The 20,657-nt window shown below is 39.0% G+C and overlaps 3 protein-coding genes across 3 annotated transcripts in view; 1 reads left to right on the forward strand and 2 right to left on the reverse strand.

Annotated features, from left to right (window-relative positions):
- The window catches only part of LOC129577303 (transcription-associated protein 1), a gene marked incomplete in the record, with an annotated part of 13,871 nt that extends 6,506 nt beyond the window's left edge, over positions 1 to 7,365 (reverse strand). Inside the window, 7 exon segments of the mRNA XM_055464087.1 lie at positions 7 to 797; positions 891 to 1,034; positions 1,153 to 1,309; positions 1,394 to 1,968; positions 2,142 to 4,451; positions 4,583 to 6,286; positions 6,411 to 7,365. Coding sequence (XP_055320062.1) covers positions 7 to 797; positions 891 to 1,034; positions 1,153 to 1,309; positions 1,394 to 1,968; positions 2,142 to 4,451; positions 4,583 to 6,286; positions 6,411 to 6,680 — 5,951 coding nt within the window.
- Positions 7,366 to 7,952: 587 nt separating this feature from the next.
- On the reverse strand, positions 7,953 to 11,018 carry LOC129577308 (pre-rRNA 2'-O-ribose RNA methyltransferase FTSJ3). The gene is made up of 4 exons (XM_055464098.1): positions 10,772 to 11,018; positions 8,902 to 10,681; positions 8,351 to 8,770; positions 7,953 to 8,260 (listed from the first exon to the last, which is right to left on the reverse strand). Exons 1-4 carry the CDS (start codon positions 10,836 to 10,838, stop codon positions 8,071 to 8,073), a joined length of 2,457 nt encoding a protein of 818 aa, XP_055320073.1. The 5' UTR covers positions 10,839 to 11,018; the 3' UTR covers positions 7,953 to 8,070.
- Positions 11,019 to 11,033: 15 nt separating this feature from the next.
- LOC129577306 (endoribonuclease Dicer-like) lies at positions 11,034 to 19,106 on the forward strand. The gene is made up of 9 exons (XM_055464094.1): positions 11,034 to 11,538; positions 11,726 to 11,889; positions 12,611 to 12,788; positions 12,881 to 14,176; positions 14,277 to 14,549; positions 14,628 to 14,799; positions 14,954 to 16,674; positions 16,761 to 17,651; positions 18,090 to 19,106. Exons 1-9 carry the CDS (start codon positions 11,524 to 11,526, stop codon positions 18,363 to 18,365), a joined length of 4,986 nt encoding a protein of 1,661 aa, XP_055320069.1. The 5' UTR covers positions 11,034 to 11,523; the 3' UTR covers positions 18,366 to 19,106.
- Positions 19,107 to 20,657: the final 1,551 nt, after the last annotated feature.

Here is a 20,657-nt window from a genome sequence, read left to right on the forward strand (position 1 = left end):
CGTGTTATCGATGTGATCATGTGTTGCACGAGATTGTGTCGAACTGGATAGTAAACCTTGGAGTGACGCACAACCAATTGCAAAATATGGAATAATTGTTGCATCGAATGTCCCTCTTCGACGATGATCTTTTTGGTCCAATGGGTTAACATAGTGTGACCATCTTCCATTCGCAATGGCATCGCTGGTGTTAGCACTTCAAGTGCTTGACGCACCACAGCACGAGCCTCGATTGCATGACCTTTGAGCAACGAATGGAATACTTGCAGCACAATTCGCTTGTGGATTGCAAGGCGTGCGATTATGTGACTGAGCAACAGATGACCATGATACCGTGCCGATGGATCAACACAGTTTTTGCCAAGCAAACATGGCCAAGCGAATGTCATCAAACGACGCAATTTACTACCCTGACGCTTGTTATTCGAATCGCCATCGTGAATGTGTGGCGATGCTCGTTCCACCAGCAAACATGCGAATTGCAACAACGCTATTCGTACAGCGTCATCATTTTCAAATGGCTTATCTGGATCGATTACACGACTGATAAACACAGACACAACATTATTTTCATCCTCTTGATATGGTGATGGCGGTGCACCGATCAATTTGATACCTTCACCCTTTTCGAAGCTCACCGCAAAGCATGGTATCAAAATTGTGGTTAAAGTTTTCGCTTTTAGCTCTTGCGATAGTGCTGGATTGTGGAAATTGTCCACAAAGTGGAAGAACACCTTGCGTTTCCAATCAACCGTGTAATTCTGAGCAACAGTGTTCGAGAGGAAGTCACGAAGAAACTGTAAATAATGCGGAGAATTTTTTTTATGTTGAAATGATTTTTAAACAAGTATTTTTTTTCCATTGGAAAAAATAAGAATTTCAAAACTCACCTGGAAGTCAGGTATAAAACGTAGACATAATGCTCGCAACAGCATGAACAGTAAATCGATGTCATCGGTGTGATGTGTAAAGTATTTTAGGAAAATTTTCGAAATCAAATGCCAAAGATCACAGGCTACATTTGTCTCACAACTCTGTTTTAAAATGAAGCGAATGAAAAAAAGTTGAGTAAAAATATAAATTCTATCTCACTGAAGTGCTTCCAGCAAGTTCGTCCAATTTTGAATGAATCTTCTTTATTTTTTAACTCACCTTATACAAATCGGTTTGCCAAATATTTTTCAGTGCATTGACCAATTCAGTTTGATCGGCAATCCAGTTTTCATCGAACTCAATGAGCGTTGTAATTACGACAACAGCTTGATGTTGTGCTTCGTAACGGTCTTCATGTGAAGCCAGAATGACTTGGCTGTTTTGAGTAGATCAAAGCAATTATTTTTCATTTGAATTATGCAAGAAAAAATTATTTCGTTGTATGAATTGAAAAACCTACCTTTGAATAGTAGCGATTCCATCATATGGATTGCAGAGAATCAATTGAATCAAGCGGTTCGATCTGGTTTGCATGACATTTCTGAATTTCAGCCCACTTTCATGTTTCAGCAGATAAATAACGAATCGATTGTTTTGTTGATCCTTGATGTTGTTATCGTTCATTAAAAGATCAATTGTATCGCCCGGGAATCGAAGGAGGAACTTGACCAACGGCTCACGGAACGGGCACGATGGTTCGATCATAAGATTCTTTTCCGTTTGCAATATCAGTCGACACAATGTTTCGATGAATTTATTCGTTGCGGCCGGTATTTGATGGAATATACCCAAAATAGTGGCCACTTTTTGCTCATTATCACCCGTTTTAGCAATGGCGAGGAAGTTCTTCCCTTTATTGGCCGTTATCGAATTCTCAAGCATTTTGCAAATGTGCTGCAACAGTTGTTCGCACAGTTTTTCATTGAACATTGACGGGAATAATCGTGTCAAATATGATAAACGTTTCGTTCCATTCAACGTTAAATTTCGATAATCGCCCAGCGTCAGCAGTAATGGTCGCATAGCGGAGTGAATCTGTATTTGAAGTAGAAATAAATTTCGGTGAATTGAAAGGGAGATTGAATTGAATTGAATTTGTATGAGCCATTCCAAGAAAAGTTAGAATTCAATCTAAGAAAATGGCTATACTTTTTTCATAATTTTGACCACATCCCAAATACCCTTAAATAAGTCAACTCAATACTCACAATTTCCTTGTCAATGGTGTAAACCGAGAGGAATTTCTGTAGGCACTCGAATGCGGTCTCTTGAAGTTCGGTGTTATTCTTTTCGAGTGATTTCAGCAGAAGTGCCAAAATCTTGTCGCGACTCGAGGCATCAGCCAAATAGTGGCATGCGGTGAGTGTTTTCAATGCACTTTTCCGCAGTGGAATCAAATTGGTGACATTTTTGTAGCAATCCAATTTGGTGAGAACGGCATCGTCGGCGTTGCACAGCGTTATCAGTTCGGGGAAGCAGAGCTTGTCATAGTCGCCAATCATTTCCGGTGTAAATAATTTCGGTTCGAGTGTTGTGCAGAATGTGTTGCCATCCATCAAACCGATCTGTGCGCTGCACGGTTGGTGTCGCAATGAGTGTTTTCGCGGTGGAATAATATCAGCCAGTACTTCACGATGTGGGCTCATCACTTCGGTAATTGTTTTACCTTGTGCATTGGCAATCAATCGCAGCGAAGACATTGCCTGCTCGCGTACCATTGAATTTGGGCTGGTTACTTGTCGCACCAGCTCTTGAACCACTTCATAAATGGCTTTGTTCTGTGTCGTTACCAATTCTTCATTTTTATAATCCTTTCCAAGTGGCACCATCGTAATGGTGAGCATTTGTTCCAAATAGGTTTTTGCCATATCGATCGCACCGCTCGACACTTCACCCGCCAAATCCATAATCACAAACATGAACGCCTTGAGGAATACGAACAAATGCTGGTACAACCATCGCATGGCCATGTGTTGATACAGGAATTTCAATGCAGTGCATCCGCCCATTTTTGCATACCACGGTCGTTCGTAGCATAATGATGACATACGCTCTGCTAAGTATTGCATCATTGGTAAACGGCAAGCGCGTTCTTTATTTCCCATGATATTTGTGGCTGTGTCCAGTATCAAAACCATTGCCAAATGGCCCGGTTTGCACAGTTCCTTCTCTTCATGGCCCATGATTACGGCAAGTGCATCGATCAAAATCAATGGATCCAAACCGTTGCTCACTTGATATGTATGTTTGTATGGGAATGGTCCGGCCTGTTGAGCGATTGCAACCATTGTGTAGTGACGAACAACGGCCACCATTGTCGGCAGAACGTATTGTCTCAACTCCTTTGTCGCAGCGGCCACAAACATTCCAGTCAATGCAGTCTGTTGCGTTTGACGTGCTTGTGCATCCGGTGATTTATAATGTGGACCTGGTGATGTGCCGATACTTCCCTCCAAGAAAGTGTTATGCATAAACAGTTTTTGCAGCGTGTGTTTGTCATCCTCTAAGCATAGTGAAGCGGCCAAATAGCAACGAATGACTTCCCAGCTTTGACGCCAATAGAATGGATCGGTTGAACTGTTTTTCAGTGCATTGAATGCCGTTTCGATGACCTTATCCACTGGAAATTCGATTGGTTTTTGATGATCAGTGAAATGGGCAACAATTGCCGTTGTCAACGCATTCTTTTCGTTATATTCCAAACGCTGTGGTTCGACCATCATTTTACGATTGCCACCACCAAATTTGCCCAACACACGGAATGCCACTTGAGCGGCACTATCTTGATTACGCAGTGTATGCCATAGAGCTTGCATCAAATCGGCACGAACCGGATGAATGTGATCGTACAGGAAATCTGGTTGTAAATTATCAACGCACAGTTCAAGTGTACGCAAACCTTGGCTGATGAGTGTGTACGAACCATTGAGAGCGGATACCAATGGATCCATCAACATGGGCAAGTATGGTAGAAGCGATGACAAACGCACTGGAACGGTCAAGCATAATTCGACAAATAAATCTTTCATGTGTTGTTTGTGGAAACCACTTTGCAAACGATTCAATCCTTCAAGCAAATTGGGCAACAATGGTAAAAATTCTTGATACAGCAAATCATGACTGCCACCACCAATCGAACGGAACAGTGCACGAAGTAGCAAAAAGTAATTGTATGGCTCTTTGGCAGTCATCGCCAACTCCATCGAACGAATTACAATGTTATGCAGATGTGGCCGCAACATGTGCTCATTCTCAGCTGGGAACAAACTAACCGAACCGAAAACTAATTTGAATAACCGTAGATATAGATTTGATCGTTCAATATTGGAGCCCATTTCTTCCATGCGCTCGAGCAGATATTCCACTAGAACGGTGGCAAAGAGAGGCGATGTCGATGGATTGGCCAAAAATGAGTTGGCAATCACTTGAAGGGCGGAGTTTTTGTAAATTCGCTCCACCATGTACTCGGCAGTCGAGGCGAAAATCTCTTGAAAATTTTGGTTGGGCATCATCAGAAACTGGAATTTTATGGAGAGAAACGTTGGGATTTAGAATGTGAATTCACTTTTTAGTGATGAATTGTATTTTGAAAAGAGGATTTTGTATTGCAAAAGAAAATTTCAGTAATAAAATCCGATTGAACACTTACCACTCCACTGAAATGCTCTAAAACTTCTTTTTCTTCTTTCGACCGTGGCACGGGCAATTGTTGGCCGGTTGTTTTGGCAACTTGTGTACAAGCGCCTCCATTTCCCGGTGCATTAATCGTATAGATATCCAGTGCTTCCAAAGCCCAATGCACCAAATCGATGAACATTAGAATTTCTTTGGGCTGGAACATTTTCGATTGTGTACCTTGAACGGTAGCCTCATTAAATGATGATTTACAACTGGCCAAGCCCCATGTGATTGTTTTCACACCGCACACCAGTGTTTTGACCAGACTTCGGTATTCGGCCACATTTAAATTGGTTGGCGGTGGGATACCGATGCTGCTTAACTTGGACGTTTGATCGGCCACAGCCAATTCCATTGACATTGGATCGCGTGTTTCAGTTGTTGCGGCCGGTGTTGCAGGTGCGGTCGTGGTTGATGGTGTTGAAGTCGATGGTGTTGCAGCCGCTGGTGTTGTTGCGGTCGACGGTGGTGTGGCACCGCTACTTGCATTTCCACTCTCTGTTTTCATTGTTTTCCATTTGCTCACGATTTGTGGTAACTGAATTTTTGCAATTGTGTAAAATTTTAGCGTAAATATCCGAAGCATGGTGATGAGTAAATCTCGAGCTGTTGACGATTCGGCTTCGCTGCGCTGCCGAATGCAATCGACTAAATTCAACAGCAATTTGCACGACATGGTTTGAATGCTCGTCGGGAGTGATTCGTCGTGGACATTTTTCGAGAATAAATGTACGGCTTTGGCTAAAACATGAATGTTTAGATGTTGCCGTACGTGATGCACGAGATCGGCAAGCGTTGAATAGGCAAGTGGTCGAAGTGATTCATGTGTTGTCCAACCGCGTCCCAACAGTAGGTCTTCATCGAACAGTTTATCCATTGAACCGACGAATTTGTTTCGCAATTCGGTGGCCAAAATGTGGCGAGCAGCGATTAGGAGCTCCTTTCGCAGATGAGCTACCTCCTTTGGACAGGATTGCAATAAACCAATCATTCCTTTGACCATGGCCGGTGCATGCAAAACGATCGCATCTTGGAACAACCGGATGATATAGGCCAAAAATGATAGGGTTTTAATTTGTGCGCCCATAAAATCTACGTACACTTCTTTGTTGAACGATGGCTGGCTACGAACCATTGGCGATGGTTGCAACGAAATTGTGGTCATGATCAACGGCACAAATTCAGACACCTCTTGATGCACGTACTGTTTGTATATTTGGTACATGAGTACGACAATAATTGGGAGCTCCTGCAATACTTTCAACGACAATATACCCTTTGGTATGAGATTATAATTGGCGGTGGTATTTTCGCCGGCTTTCTTCTCCACTTGAATCGGTGTGATTGTGTACGTTTCGTTGAGCAATTGCTCTAAATTCACATCTTTTAGATCTTTCACACGGATCGGTGGACGTGGTTCAAATATTTTTGGCATATGCTTCGGTAAATCGGAATAAATTTGCTTGACCAGCGTTAAAAACATGTGAATTTCGGGATTGAACTGTGGCCGATATTGCTTGTGTAGTTCGATAATGATACGCAAACACACGAGCACATTTTCTTCGTTGTCAGTTTGCAGTAGTTTTAACATCAGTGACAAAATGCTAGCCACATATGGACGGAGAATTTCCGATGTCGGTAATCGATGTATCATTTCTAAAATTAATTTCCGAACCTGCAAACAAAATTTAAAGGGTTTTTCTTATACATTGGAGTTTGAATTTCAATTGGATGGATTCGGCGTGAGTCGAACACGAACTTCAATTTCAATCAAATTTCAATGGTTGAATCGGGCTTACCTGCTGTAAATTGTACTCTGATATAAACAATGGATCTCCTTCGTGTAAGATTTTAATGAAAATCTTCATTGAGTGCTCTAGGAAGAGCTGAAAGCCACTGCACTGTGTAATCAATTCGAAGTTTTCGCTGAGCTCTTGAGCCGCCTTCATTTTGATTTCATCTTTTGCCGTTGGATCGCCCAGCATTGTCACATAGCTGCGGAATGTGTTCATTTGGGCCGCATCCACTTGAGCTACCGAAGCAGCATTTATCGTACTTGTGCTGGCCATTGTTAGTTTTTATTGGCCCCGGGAATCCGGATCACTTTATGTGTGTTACAAAATTCGTTTGAATACTCACGCGAGGTAAAAATTTCCGATTGTTATGTCGAAATACTTAAATCATATTTGTATCAATGGAAGCGGACTCTGTACAAATGTTTCATCGCTCTATTCATCGATACAAATTTAAATGATTTTTTTTTTACTAAATTTTTCGGTTTTTATGCACAAAATTCGCCTTTTTCCGCACTTGATTTCATTCTTTGCTGTGTTTCGTGCGCGGGACGTGAATGCTAGTTTGTTATTAAACTACCTTTTTGGCATATGTAGTTGGGTTATGTTTATGGCATAAAATGCCTATTCGCAGCGGTTTGTTTGCATGTATGTATGGGTTTCGTGTTCGTGATTCGTGTGCCCGTGATTGAACGGATTTTGGTTGAAATGCAATTTCTGCGAAATGTTTTCGCTACTTTTTTACGATGAAAATTGATTTTTTTTTTCATTTAATCCGAATTTGCATCGATTCAACGTCCTTTTTTCACTATTCACTTTGGAATTGGGGATTTTTAATACTTTTGTTTCACTTTGGTAAACTGTGTGCTATTCGATGTGTGCACGATACAAATGCGGTTTTGCGACTTTTTGGCTGTCAAACCAAACGCCTGTCAACATCAGCGCCTCAACACAAACAATCGTCCCGTTTACCGAACTTCCAATCTGCATTACCGATATATATGAAATTCACTACAGTTTTTTGATTCGTCCATCGAAACTGCGTGATTTAAATGTTTTTTTTTGAATTCACATTGTTTGATAATTGTAAAAAAAAAATTGTGATAATAAACAAATGGTCATATATAAACGCTTTCGTGGGAAATATTGCTGTAGTCAACAACAAAAAATCGCATTAGGTTCGATTCGTATTTGAAACGGTCAATGTCAGTATAACAATGTATTTTTTGGAAAACAAACAAGCCGAAGAAGAAATGTTGCAGAAGAAGTCGTATATTTTTCCCAATGAAATGGAAGTTGAAAGTTTTCATCAATTCCAATTTTAAAGAAGCCCGTTACATCAACTTCTGTTTGTTCGAAATAATATTTGTCTTCTTGTGTTGGTAAAATACATGCATGAATTGAAAAAGGTTCACTCAATGAGATTCCATTGAGTTCTGACAGTTTTGAATCACATTTGCAGGTTCTATGAACAAAAAATTCTTCAGTCTCAAGATGAATATTTTTTTTTATAAAACTACAAAGATGTATAACAATGTCCCATAGTTCTGTGTTATTTTTACATAAAATAATTTTTATTTTCAAACGATTTGTTTTCATATCAATTTCTTCAATAAAATAGAAAAAGAAAAGTATATTGTAATTGTTATAATAAAAGTGATTGGATCTAACGACGTCTTCGGTTTTTCGTTTTTTCCTTGGCTTTTGCGGCGCGTACTTCTTTCTTCATACGCGGATCGACCACCTTAAATCGACCCTTAACGCCGGCCGGTCGACGAACCCGTTTACTGGTCAAATGTTTGCGTGCAACAACGTACGCGACTTCTTCCTTTTTGTCTTGTGCTTTCTTATACAATCTGGTGGAAAAAAGAGAATTTCATGAATAAATATAAAAAAAAATTGGAAAATTTGTTATCGAAAAACTGGCGTTGATTGAAACCACTCACTTTTTAACTTGTCGTACTTTCTCTTGAGCGCTGGCATCATTGCTTTCCATAATGGCTTCGGCCTTCTTCTTTGCCTTTTCGAAACGTTTCATGGCACGACGCTTTTTACGCGCTTTGGCTTCCATTACTTTTTTGATTGGACGCACATTGAGCTCTTCGACCTTCTTTTGGTACTCTTCAACTAATTCTCTGGGTGTTGGTGCTTCTTTGACCATGTGCTGTGCTTCATCTTTAACAAACCATTCCGGGAGGTTTTCATCGTTGAATGTGTATCGATTCCAAGCCGCATCAAATAGATCACGTTTCGTTTTCTCACCACGAATCATCATTGCACCTAAAGCTAATTCTTCTTCGTTGAGTTTGATCTTCTTAGCCTTAACACCACTACCAGCATCATTGGCGACTTCATCGTCACTGTCACTGTTTGTGGAAATTTGATGAAAAAAAACATTATTTTCATTCGACGAAATTCAAATTTTTTTTACATGTTTTTAAATTGAAAAAAAAAACAAAGCCATAATTGATGGCATTTTTACCCAACAAAAACGTACCTGTCTGATGTGTCGTTTCCATCGCTTCCAGCTTTCTCAAGATGCCGTTGACGACGTTTTGCCTTTTTGCCAAGAGTTGGTTTTAATGCTGGTGTGTCGCTCGCTTTGTCAGCCGATTCGCCAAGTACTTTAACACCTTTCGTTTTATACTGATGGCTAAGTTTGTCCAAATCGAAGTCTTCACCTTCATCACTGTTGTCCTCTTTGAATTTTTCCTTATCAAACCACAAATTAACGCGTTGATCGCGTTTTGTGCTTTTGTCGCGAACATCCAAATCCATCAACAGTGGATTTTGTTCGCCCTTTTTCGCAGCCTTCTTCACTTTTTTAGCATCAGCTTTCTTCTTTGGCGTTTCTTCATCTTCTGATTCATCGAAACCAAGGCCCTTCTTTCCCAACACTTCGCTATCATCCGAATCGGCGGCCTCACTGTCATCGGAATCATTTCCATTATCTTCGTCTGCATACAAACCGTCGTCGTCCAAATGGCTCGAGTCTCGCTCATACTTTTTGTATTTTGGAATATATTCGCTATTGCCTTGCTCATCATCCGGTAGTAACATGTCGGGTGCCATATCTTGAATGCTGTCCAATTGAGCGGCACTGTTAATTTGTTTCAAACTGAATATTTCAACATCCTCTTCCTGTGGCCCAGAATCACCTTTGATCACCATTTTCAAATTGATTTTCTCATTCAGTTTGCGACGCGCTTCTTGCACCTTCTTCTTCTTTCGTTTTTGATCTTTCATATCGGCCATTTCCAGATCTTCGATTTGCTTTTCAATCTCTTCAAATTCCATATCTTCAACTTCTTCTTGTGTCAATGGTTTTTTCTTCTCTTCCGTTTCAATCGTTTCAACGGGGGCGACTTTTTCTTTCGGATAAAATTCGGCGTTCAATGTTTTCCACCATGCAATCAGATTTTTCAAATCTTTGCGACCCAATACTTTGATATCTTTACAGCATTCCTTAATTTCATTGGTGGTTTTCTTATGCGTCGCGATTTTCTCATCATCGAAAACAATTTCACTGACTCCTTGCAGCGCTATCAATGCCGATGCACTGCGAATAAATTCCGATGCTTGCAATTCATTGCGCAGTGAAAAGTCTTTTTCAGTGTAGCCTTCAGGTTTGATACGTTTTTTATCCTTATGCAATAAACTAACGGTTTTTGTACCTTCCAAATCCAATTCTTCGAACACATATTTTGCCTCGAAAAATCGCGGATCAATTTTATCGGGTGCAATGAAGTATTGACACACAACGAAAATTTCAGCGGATTCTTTACGCGAAGCCGACGGTTTGGTGGCATGTACTTTCTTGAAAAGTTGCTTCAGCACCCACAACAATGCATTGTAATCCTTTGATCGGAACACTTTTGTGATGAACCATCCGCCGCTGCGCAAAAATTCACTGGCCAATTTGGTTGCTTGCAATGTCAAACAGATCTGTTGATATGCATCGTACAACCAGTTTTTACCGACATTCGGTGCACCATCATGCAGCACAACATCGGCTTTCCACGTCTGTATTTCCTTTTTCAATGCAGTACGACACTTTTCGGTGGTAATATCTTCCGTTAAACTAATGCAACCGTTAATCGGTTTGATGGGATATAAATCGACACCGATCACAATGCTCGAAATTGGCATGTTCTCTTTGGCAACTTGCATCCAACCACCAGGCGCTGCACACAAATCGATGCATACTTGTGACTTTTGCAGAAAACTAAACTTACGATTCAGTTGAATCAATTTGAAGGCGGCACGAGAACGAAAACCTATTGGAAATCAAAGTGAAGGCATTGAGTTTTTCTCTCTATCTTTGGATTTGCGGCACATTTCAATGTGTGTTTAGTCAATGAACTTACCAGTTTCTTTAGCTAATTTGTAAAACTTATCTTTACGATCCTTTCCAACTTTTCCCTTTTTACCCATTTTGTACGGATTTTTACACTCTCAACTTGAAATAAACACGAATTTTCGCCGTTTGAAAATGGTGTTTCTTTCTGTAGATTTAATCAAAAATGTCACTTACTCAATAAACGTATCGTGGTTTCCCTTTCAAGACCCACGTGTTTATGCTTAGCACAGAGCAAGCATTGCAATATATTTTGAATGTCAGTTGTCAGATTGTGGTGCTGGTGTTGCCATTGCGTTCATCACATATGATTGTCAAAATACTCAGTGGCAATCCGTTTCGACGAATATGCGAATTCGCTTAACGAAAATATGCGAGAAAAAAGAAAAAAAACAAGAAAACTTATCACCATCATTCGTTCTTTGTGAATTTTTATTCCTATAAAACATTTTACAACAATCGTAGATCAGTTTTAGCGATACTATTATGCTGTAACATATCATCCATCGGATATACAAAACGTCAATTCAATACAACATTTAGTTGACTTTGTATGAACAATCATCATCATTTCACAATAATCAATCGGTTTTGCGTGAGAGTAGAAAAAGTGCCGCTCTGTTTAATGTAAACTATTCGAAGCTGTAGTGCATGTTAATTTTTGTATTTACCCAAATAGATATTTTTTTATTGAATTTCTCATGAACAAAACGGGAGTAGTTTACGTTTGAATTTCGGAAGTGATAACAAAAACTACACAAAATGACGATGGATCAAGTGAGTGTGTTTCTAATTGCTATGAGCTTTGTGCTGGATTTTTTTTTTCGTTGTTAAAATTGATATTTTATTTTAAACTTCCCGATGAATTTCTCCATCCAATCTGAAAAACTTCAAATCGTTTTTGATAATCATCCAAATGATTTGTGTCGGCTTTTGAATTAAATTATGATTTGATTGAATGTAGGAAAATTCCGGCGAAGAACAAACGGAATTCAAGAGTCGAGGATATCAAGATGAGATCCTAAAGGCATGCATTGAACGCAACACAATAATCTACCTGCCCACCGGCGCAGGAAAAACGTACATCGCTATTATGGCCCTTAAGCATTTTGCCAAAGATTTGGAAAAGTAAGTATGCGTCTACAAAATGCACCAATGTGTGCTTAAGATGTGATTTTTAGTAGGATATTTGTGAAGATAAACATGTGTGCTGCATGAACAATACACATAATCATATGTTGCTTTGGGCATTCATGCCGGAAAATGACGTGTTCTACACTAAATCGACTGTGTTACATTGTTGTTAAATAGTCAGGGTTTCAGTAAATTTCGCAACACGAATTGGTAGAATCTCGTGTTATCCATTGATATTCAATTTTAATGTAGTTTCAATTGCATTCATCGTGAACCGATTTAGAGCTGCTTTCAAAGATTTTCATCTCACTATTCCTGCAATTAATGATCACATTTCGTTCGTGCTAAAACGCAAAACATTTATAAGTTTCAAATGTTTTCAATCAGTATATCAACATTTTCCAGACGATTTAAAATTAGCAACCAAATGTATTTGTACAGTGTTATAGAGCAGTATACTGCGATATTTATGGTTGCATTATCGCTGTTCTGTCCATAAACACTATTCTTCGGTTTTCTCTTTTCGTCGCTTCGTAAATATTTGCTCAATTTGGTCGACCGAGTAGGCTATGAGTTGTGCGATTATCATGAGAGTCACTTTGCGATTGTTTCTACTTTGAATCGTTTTTCAATATATGAACGACAATTTCTTATTTGATGTTTATGAACTTTGAGTGTGTTCGAATGAATTTTTTTCCGTTTTCACTTCGATAAGACCGATTTCGGAGGGAGGAAAACGGAGCGTATTCCTTACAAATACAGTTGCTTTGGCACATCAACAAGCCGAAGTAATTTCCAAGTCAACACCATTAAAAGTGGCCGTATACACCGGTGATATGAATGTAGATGCATGGAAGCGCGACCAGTGGTCTAACGAGTTCGAACAGAATCAAGTAATATGATCCCCACCACTACTCAGTTTTTCTTTTTCTTTCTCTTGAATGAATATGCTGATCGAGATGCAAATTATGTTTTCATTAAACAGGTTATCACTGCAACGGTTCAAATCGTTCTCGATATTATTCGGCATGGATATTTGAGAATCTCGGATTTCAATTTAATTGTATTCGATGAATGTCACCATGCCCAGAAGGAACATCCCATGCTAATGTTGATGGAAAAGTTCAGGGATTTGGATGGAAAAGTTCCGGAAAAAGACCACCCACGCGTTATTGGTCTGACCGGAATGCTCACAACGTCATCGATTAAGCCACAGAATGTTCTAGAAGATTTGAGACGGCTGGAGAGTACATTCCGTGGCACCATAACCACTGCCAAAGGAGCCGCATTCAACGATGTACTCATGTATTCTACACGTCCAGTTGAATCGGTACTCGCATACAATACCAATTTTCCCGATAACTTCCAACATTTTCTAACGCAAAAAGTTGAATTAATGCTGGAACTGATCAAAAATTGGCCTTTGGACGTGACTCACGAAGTAAAACGAGATTTTCGAAAAGATAAACAACCGAAAACGCAAACGAAATACGAAACAATTTGCAAGGAGTTTATGTTTCAAACGGGCAACCTGGGATTATACGGTGCCATATTGGCCAATTTAGCAGCCATTGTCGATATGGAATTGAAAAAACGAGAAGCGGATACAACTGCGTCCAAATTGGTGTCTCGAGCTTTGATCACATCGTTTGAAGAAATTCTGCACATTCAAATGCGCAAGGTGTACGATGATGATGACGATGATGAAGATATGAAAACCGATGAAATCGATGAGCAAACAGTAAAAGAAGATCCGTCAACCATTTTAACCAATTCGTCGCATCAGGTGCAACAGCTGTTGATCTTTTTGAAAAAGTCGGCTGAAGAGCATAAAAATAGCGGCCGACCGATGAAAGGATTGATTTTCGTTGAGAGGAGGTACACCGCTCGAATTTTGTGTCACGTGGTGCGTCGATATGCGAATTCATATCCGGACTTGAATATCCATGTTGACTTTATGACTGGACGAAATGCCTTTATGCCAGATTCAGTGGAAACTCTGATGGGCAATAAGAACAACAACCGAGTTCTGGACAAATTCAAACGCGATGAAATTAATCTGATAATCGCCACCAGCGTCTTGGAGGAGGGGATTGATTTGCAAGAATGCAATTTGGTAATTTGTTACGATACACCAAAAACATTCCGTTCTTATGTGCAAACGAAAGGACGTGCAAGAATGCAGCAAAGTCAATATGTGATTATGACAAAGGCGGCAGAAAATAACAAACTCCAGAAAAAGGCCACCGAATGGCAAGAAATCAATAGGATTCTAAGAGATGTAAGTCAATTCGATTCATTTTCGTAGGTTATATTCGGATGTTATAACTGAAGCATGCTTGATGTTAAAACTTTTCGTAAAATTTGTGTATTTCTATCAGTATTTGGTGCACAAGGCCATTGACCGACCACCACCACTGCAAGATGACATCGAAAAAGCCGTCGAGCAAAAGCATAACGAAAAATACACGACTAAAGAAGGTGCCACCGTAGATTTTAACTCGGCCACAGCGTTGATTAATCGGTATTGTGTGAGCCTACCAAGTGATATGTTCACTACTCCGGCGGTAGAGTGGAAAGAAATACCGAACAAAAATCATTTCTCCTGTAGTATTTACCTACCGATGCAGTCATCGTTAAAAGACTACATAACGGTAAGTCGAAATGATGTTCAATTGATTCATCAAATACTATCCAAATGAAATGAATTAATCAATTAATTTGGTCTACAGGGAAAATTAATGCCCACATTGAAGTTGGCAAAGAGAAGTGCCGCATTCGAGGCAATCAAACAATTGCATAAATCGGGTGAACTCACTGATAATTTGCTGCCAATCAACAGGCAAAAGTGTTTGGATCTGTACAAAGACGTTTATTTCAAATTGTGGGATCAGTTTACAGGTGGTGAGTGATTTAAATTTTGTTTTATGTGTTTTTTTCTGTCATTTTCCTCAAAACGATCAATAATCTGAAATTGAAACTGTTTTTACTGAATACATAACATCAGGATCTCCTTCAGGCGAAAAATTGATTAACGCATTTCATTTTTTCCACACAGATAACCCAAAAGAAGCTGGCACAAAGAAAAACTATCGAATGCATGCTATTCAAACTCCAACGGCTCTTTTCGATAGTATGCCAAAGGTGAATATACAGCTGTATCTGTACGAAATCGAAATGGAGCCAAAATTCGAAGTGGGCAATGACACATTCTTCGATGCAAACGATGAGAATATCAAAATATTCCATCAACTTTTGCAATCATCGCGAAGCTATGGCATTTTAACAACAAAACCATTGCCACGAATGGGTTTGATGAAATACTTCCAATCATTCGGTCAAATCGTATGCTCAGTTAGCTTTGAACCCAAGCTAGTTACTCTAGGTAAACCAGAAAAATTAGCGGAACTCAAGCGTTTCCATTGTATTTTGTTCCGTAATGTTTTGGACGTTTGGAAGGAGTTCTTCGTGTATGATCACAAGGATTCAGTTGTGGTTGTTCCAACAAAAAATCATCAAATCGACTGGAATATCGTTGAAAAGTTCCAAAGTTGGTCGGAATTACAGGGAAAAACCGTTGCAGATCGTATGAATTGCGTATATAGGGAGGAAGATTGGTTGTACAGCGTGATTTGTCCATGGTATCGAGCCGATAAAACCATTCGATATGTTGTGACACAGGTGTCATCGCATCAAACTCCGCTCAGCCCATTCCCAAATGATGAATTTGATAATTATGCCCATTATGCACTGAGCAAGTATCCCGACATTACCAAAGTGGTGAACGGTGACCAATTTTTAATTGGTGTTAAACCAATAACAACTCATTTGAATCGATTGCATGCTGGTGATGGTGAAGATGGTCGTCGAAATGCACGACCTCGACCACGAGGACCGGAATTTTTGATCCCCGAATTGTGCCACAATTTCCGCTATCCGGGCGATCTTTGGTTGAAAGCAATTAATATGCCAAGTATCCTGCATCGTATCACGTACATTTTGCATGCTGAAAATCTGCGTGTCACCATTAACAATTATGTTGGTCTGCGAATCATCGATTACAAGCCGAGTCCGTTGATTGAGAAAATGGCCAAAAATAAAACTGGATATGCCAAAGCTGCAATTCAAAATTCGATCGTACATCCACGAACCGATGAAAGCCAGGCGAAACTCTTAAAAGCTGGTGATGTTGCCCGATTTGATGCTGACACAGCCATTTTGGGATCCGAAATTCAAGAGCCCGTGGATCTTGAAAGACATTTCGATAATGTTTATGAAGTCGACATTGACTATTTTTATCAGTACATGAATCGTGCTCTCAATGGTCTTTCATTGGATAGCAAAAATCACAACAACAATTTGCTCTCACCGCATCGTTTCCACACCAATGTGCCGGCTTTGTGTGATGCTCCTGCAGAGGATAAATTACACATTAATATTCTGGATAGAAAGCTATCGACACCAAATTCTCGTGGCGTTGAGCAGCACGAAATACTGGCGGCACTTACAAGTGCTTCATCGGGCGATGTATTCCATATGGAATTGTTTGAGGTATTGGGTGACGCTTTCTTAAAATTCGCCACATCTCTGTACTTGATCCAGAAGCACACTGATTGGCACGAAGGTTTCTTGACCGCAATCAAAGGTCAAATTGTAGGCAATCGCAATCTTTGCTATGCGGCCATCCATCACAATTTGCCAGGAATGATTAAAATTCACAACTTTAATCCGAAAGACGATTGGCAGCCGCCAATGTTCAAAGTTGAAGACCGCATACAGGTAAAACAACGCAATTTTCCATGAATTTTTTCGCAAAATTTAATCGTTTTTTGTTTGTTCGTGATTCTCATTTTTTTTTTCATTAGGAATACATGAAGGATTACAACGTAACACCTGATTTGCTATATAAGCTAGCGCTATCAAATGTTGAGCTTGAAAATGGTGAGGTATCGGATGTTTCTTTGGCATCTTATGTGCAACGATTCATGGATGATGGCGCTGAGGGTGGTGAACTTTCCACAATGCAAAACTTTCTCGGAAAGCAACGAGTGTCGGACAAAACATGTGCCGATTGTGTCGAAGCCATCCTTGGAACATGTGTCAAATCGATTGGTGTTGAAAGAACCTTCAAAGTGTTGGAAATGATGGGCATTTTACCGCGCGGCGATAGGGATATAACCAGAATGTTGGAAACAAAACTTTCTTCACCTCGTCTTCGTACGAAAATTCTCGAATATGACGTTGATTACTTTTTGGCCAATCATCAGAAGCTGGAGAAATCGATCGGATACACATTCAAAGATCGTGCATATTTATTGCAGGCATTGACCCATCCGTCGTATCCAACGAACCGCGTCACTGGTTGTTATCAACAACTTGAATTTTTGGGCGATGCTGTTCTCGATTTCTTAATCACAGCATACATTTTTGAACGTTGTCCGCACATGGATCCTGGCCAATTAACGGATTTGCGATCAGCTCTAGTGAACAACGTTACGCTGGCCTGTTTATGCGTAAGATACGACATTCACGGTCACATTTTATCGCAAAACGCCGTTTTGACAGAGTCAGTCAATCGATTCGTTGACTTTCAACGCAAGCATAATCACGAAGTTGCCGATCACGTTGAGCTTCTGATGGAAGAAAAAGATGTTCAATGCCAAATGGCCGATTATATTGATGTGCCAAAGACTTTGGGTGATGTTTTCGAAGCAATTATCGGTGGCATATTCTTGGACAGTGGAAATGATCTTGAGGTAAGTTTATAGCTATTTTGCTAACAAACGGAATTCTTAATAAGCATAAAACATTTACCATTGTCAGAATTCAAAGAATGCAAACTAAAAACGGTCCGTCGGTCCGTGAATCCGGTCCGTCGGTCCGTGAGTCCGGTCCGTCGGTCCGTGAGTACGGTCCGTCGGTCCGTGGAAACTTAATGTCGGTCCGCGGACCGACGGACCACGGACCACGGACCGGTCCGTTTGGGAACTTATGTCCGCTACCCAAAAACATATAGTGTAAAACATTAAATTACCCACTGTGTTTTCGCTATTGTCAGTGCCGGTATTCTGGAACAAAATCCGCTGAAATCATTCGGAATTATTTCGAACGTTTAGTTGGATCATTCAAGCTGAACAAAAACAAAAGATTCATATGGTTTATTTCAAATGTAATTTTTTTTCTTTTATCAACAGGTTACATGGAAAGTTATTTATCGGCTGATGGAGAAGGAACTGGACAAATTCATGGCCAAAGTACCGATTCAAATGGTTCGGCAGCTGTACGAATATCCGAACGCAAATCCGGAATTCGATGATCCAGTGGTCGATGAGGAGTTGGACATTGTGTTGGTTAATGTTCGTTTCACGTGCAATGGTGAAATTTTGTTAGTGCACGGCTTCGGTACCAACAAAGAGAATGCCAAACGAGCTGGAGCTAAGTTGGCGCTATCGAAATTGACTAGATGTTAAGATAAGAAAAAAACAACGCACAATTTCATGGGTGAAATTGAGAGTGGTGTATGTTTCACAGACTTTGTATTGGAATAAGTAGAGTATGTTTTAAAGTTCAATTTCAAGTGGTGAGCAAATCTTGAAATAATTTATTTATTTCAACAGATGAACGATGAAAGTCTTCTGTAAAAGTTGTGTACAAGACCAATAATTCTTGCAAAGATACGGTATTTCTTGTCATTAAAATGAAAATCGCCCAAAAAACCACGAGTGAAACATACTTTAGCAACATAAAAATTGTCAAGAAATATGCACTACCCTCAATCTCATCCATGGAACTATGAAATATGTAAACGAAAACATATGTGATTTATGAAAGAAAATATTCTATTTGATTTCCTTTATTTTGTTCGAAGTCGAATTAAAATTCCATTATATATTTACCTTTTTTTTCTCATCAAGTTACAAAAAATAAAGCTACATACTCAATTTGACTTTAACTTTGTCAAGAGAAAAGAGTATCATTATCTGAAAACGAAAAAAAAAATCCAAATCAATTTCGTATGAATTTTATATATTTTTCATGTTTGTATCCCGATTTCCTTTATTAAATGATTTCATATATTCGCATATTACAAATTTAATTATATTGAAAGTCGCCTTAAAAATATGTTAAGTGATGCTAATTGCTTGTGAAAGGCAATAATCATATTGATTTTATTATTCATTAAAGTTGATATTATTTTTGCGGGTAATTAACCCTCTAATGCATTAATTTTTCCCAGGGCTGGGAGTACTGGTACTTGGTTGATTTTTGGCCATAGATAATTAAAAAAATATTCATAATCCTGGATTCCTCATGGAGATGCGATTGACATAAATCAGAGAACAATCAAATCCATTGTTTAAAAGTGTCAAAAATGTGTCTAATTTGGAGTTCGAATAATTTATTTTGTCAAATTTTTGTTTTTGCACACAATTTTGTTTATAACTTTACAATCACACTACAAAGACAAATATTGCGACAGACAAAAATAAAGAGAAAATATTGACGAATAAAAATTCTCTTTGAAGCAATGTGATCCGATGTACGGTTTACGTTCTACAGGCATTCAAATATTGCCCGTCTAGAGGCGGTTGTATGCATTAGAGGATAAAATCATCCCAAAATTATCAAATATTAACGAAGTAATCTTAATTTTGCGCGTTACATTTGTCAATCATTCACGTGTCGATAGACAAGAAATTCAATTTTTTGACAGTTTTTATGATTCTATAATGAAAAAAGTGCATTCATGAATATATCAAAACATAGATGCTCCGACAATATTTTTGAATTTGGCTTATGAAAACGAATGATATATGTTGAAACTGCCTTAATCCGATACAAATCATGATCGATTAAAATATGCACATTTTTAATTATGTGCTCAGAAGAAAATCTTTAATAAAGATGTTATCACGTATCAATTATAATCTAAATAAAGTTTTGCAAATGAAATTAATACAAAATGAATGCATTGTTTAATTTTTCTGTGCGTTTTATTGCTTGCCATGGAATACATTACAATTTTCATATTGTTTATGCACCGGTATTTAGCTGTTTGAAAGAAATGACTCATGTGCGTTAAGAAAAATACATTCTGTACATCAAATGTAGAAACGCGCCTTAGACGAATGGCGTATTGACGTTCTCTTCGCGCTATATATTAACATGAGAATAATCTAGAATATCGTTTCACAATGCGATACGCATGCAATGCGAAGCGACGCTATGATGAAACGCAGCACACGTACCGGCAACGACTCGGCTACATGACACTTGGTGCACTGGATTTCACAATATTTAAATCGTTTGAATCAGCTGCTCGTATTTGTTTGTTCCGGACAAGTGGAGTGCGTGTTCATTCTTGATTTAGTATACCAACAACTGTTGTTGGTGTCGCATCTTTCGTATTCCGTATAATTTGCATGTGATTCATTGAAAGCGGTTTATTTTAATTCAGTATATTTTATGAAAATAGTTTGGAATATTTCGTGTATTTGTCGTGTTTATCAAAATTGTCCAGAATGTTGCTAGATCAGGTGCGTAGGCATGTGTTTCTTTAGGAATATCTCGAAAAGATATAATATTTTAATTACATTCAACGGAATAAAATCATTTGGGAAATAAAATGAAAAGACCTCTGACCGTAAAAAAGAATCGGTGATAGAAGATTATCTCGGTTCTCTGAAAAAAAAATTTATATAAAAGGAAAATGGTTCGTTATTCGTCAAACCGTTAAGTTTTTCATTTATTTTACTTCAAAT

This window comes from Sitodiplosis mosellana, unplaced genomic scaffold (genome assembly GCF_009176505.1).
Source record: "Sitodiplosis mosellana isolate CC-2019 unplaced genomic scaffold, AAFC_SMos_1.0 Smas_scaffold_6197, whole genome shotgun sequence".
In the NCBI taxonomy this organism is placed as follows: Eukaryota; Metazoa; Arthropoda; class Insecta; order Diptera; family Cecidomyiidae; genus Sitodiplosis; species Sitodiplosis mosellana.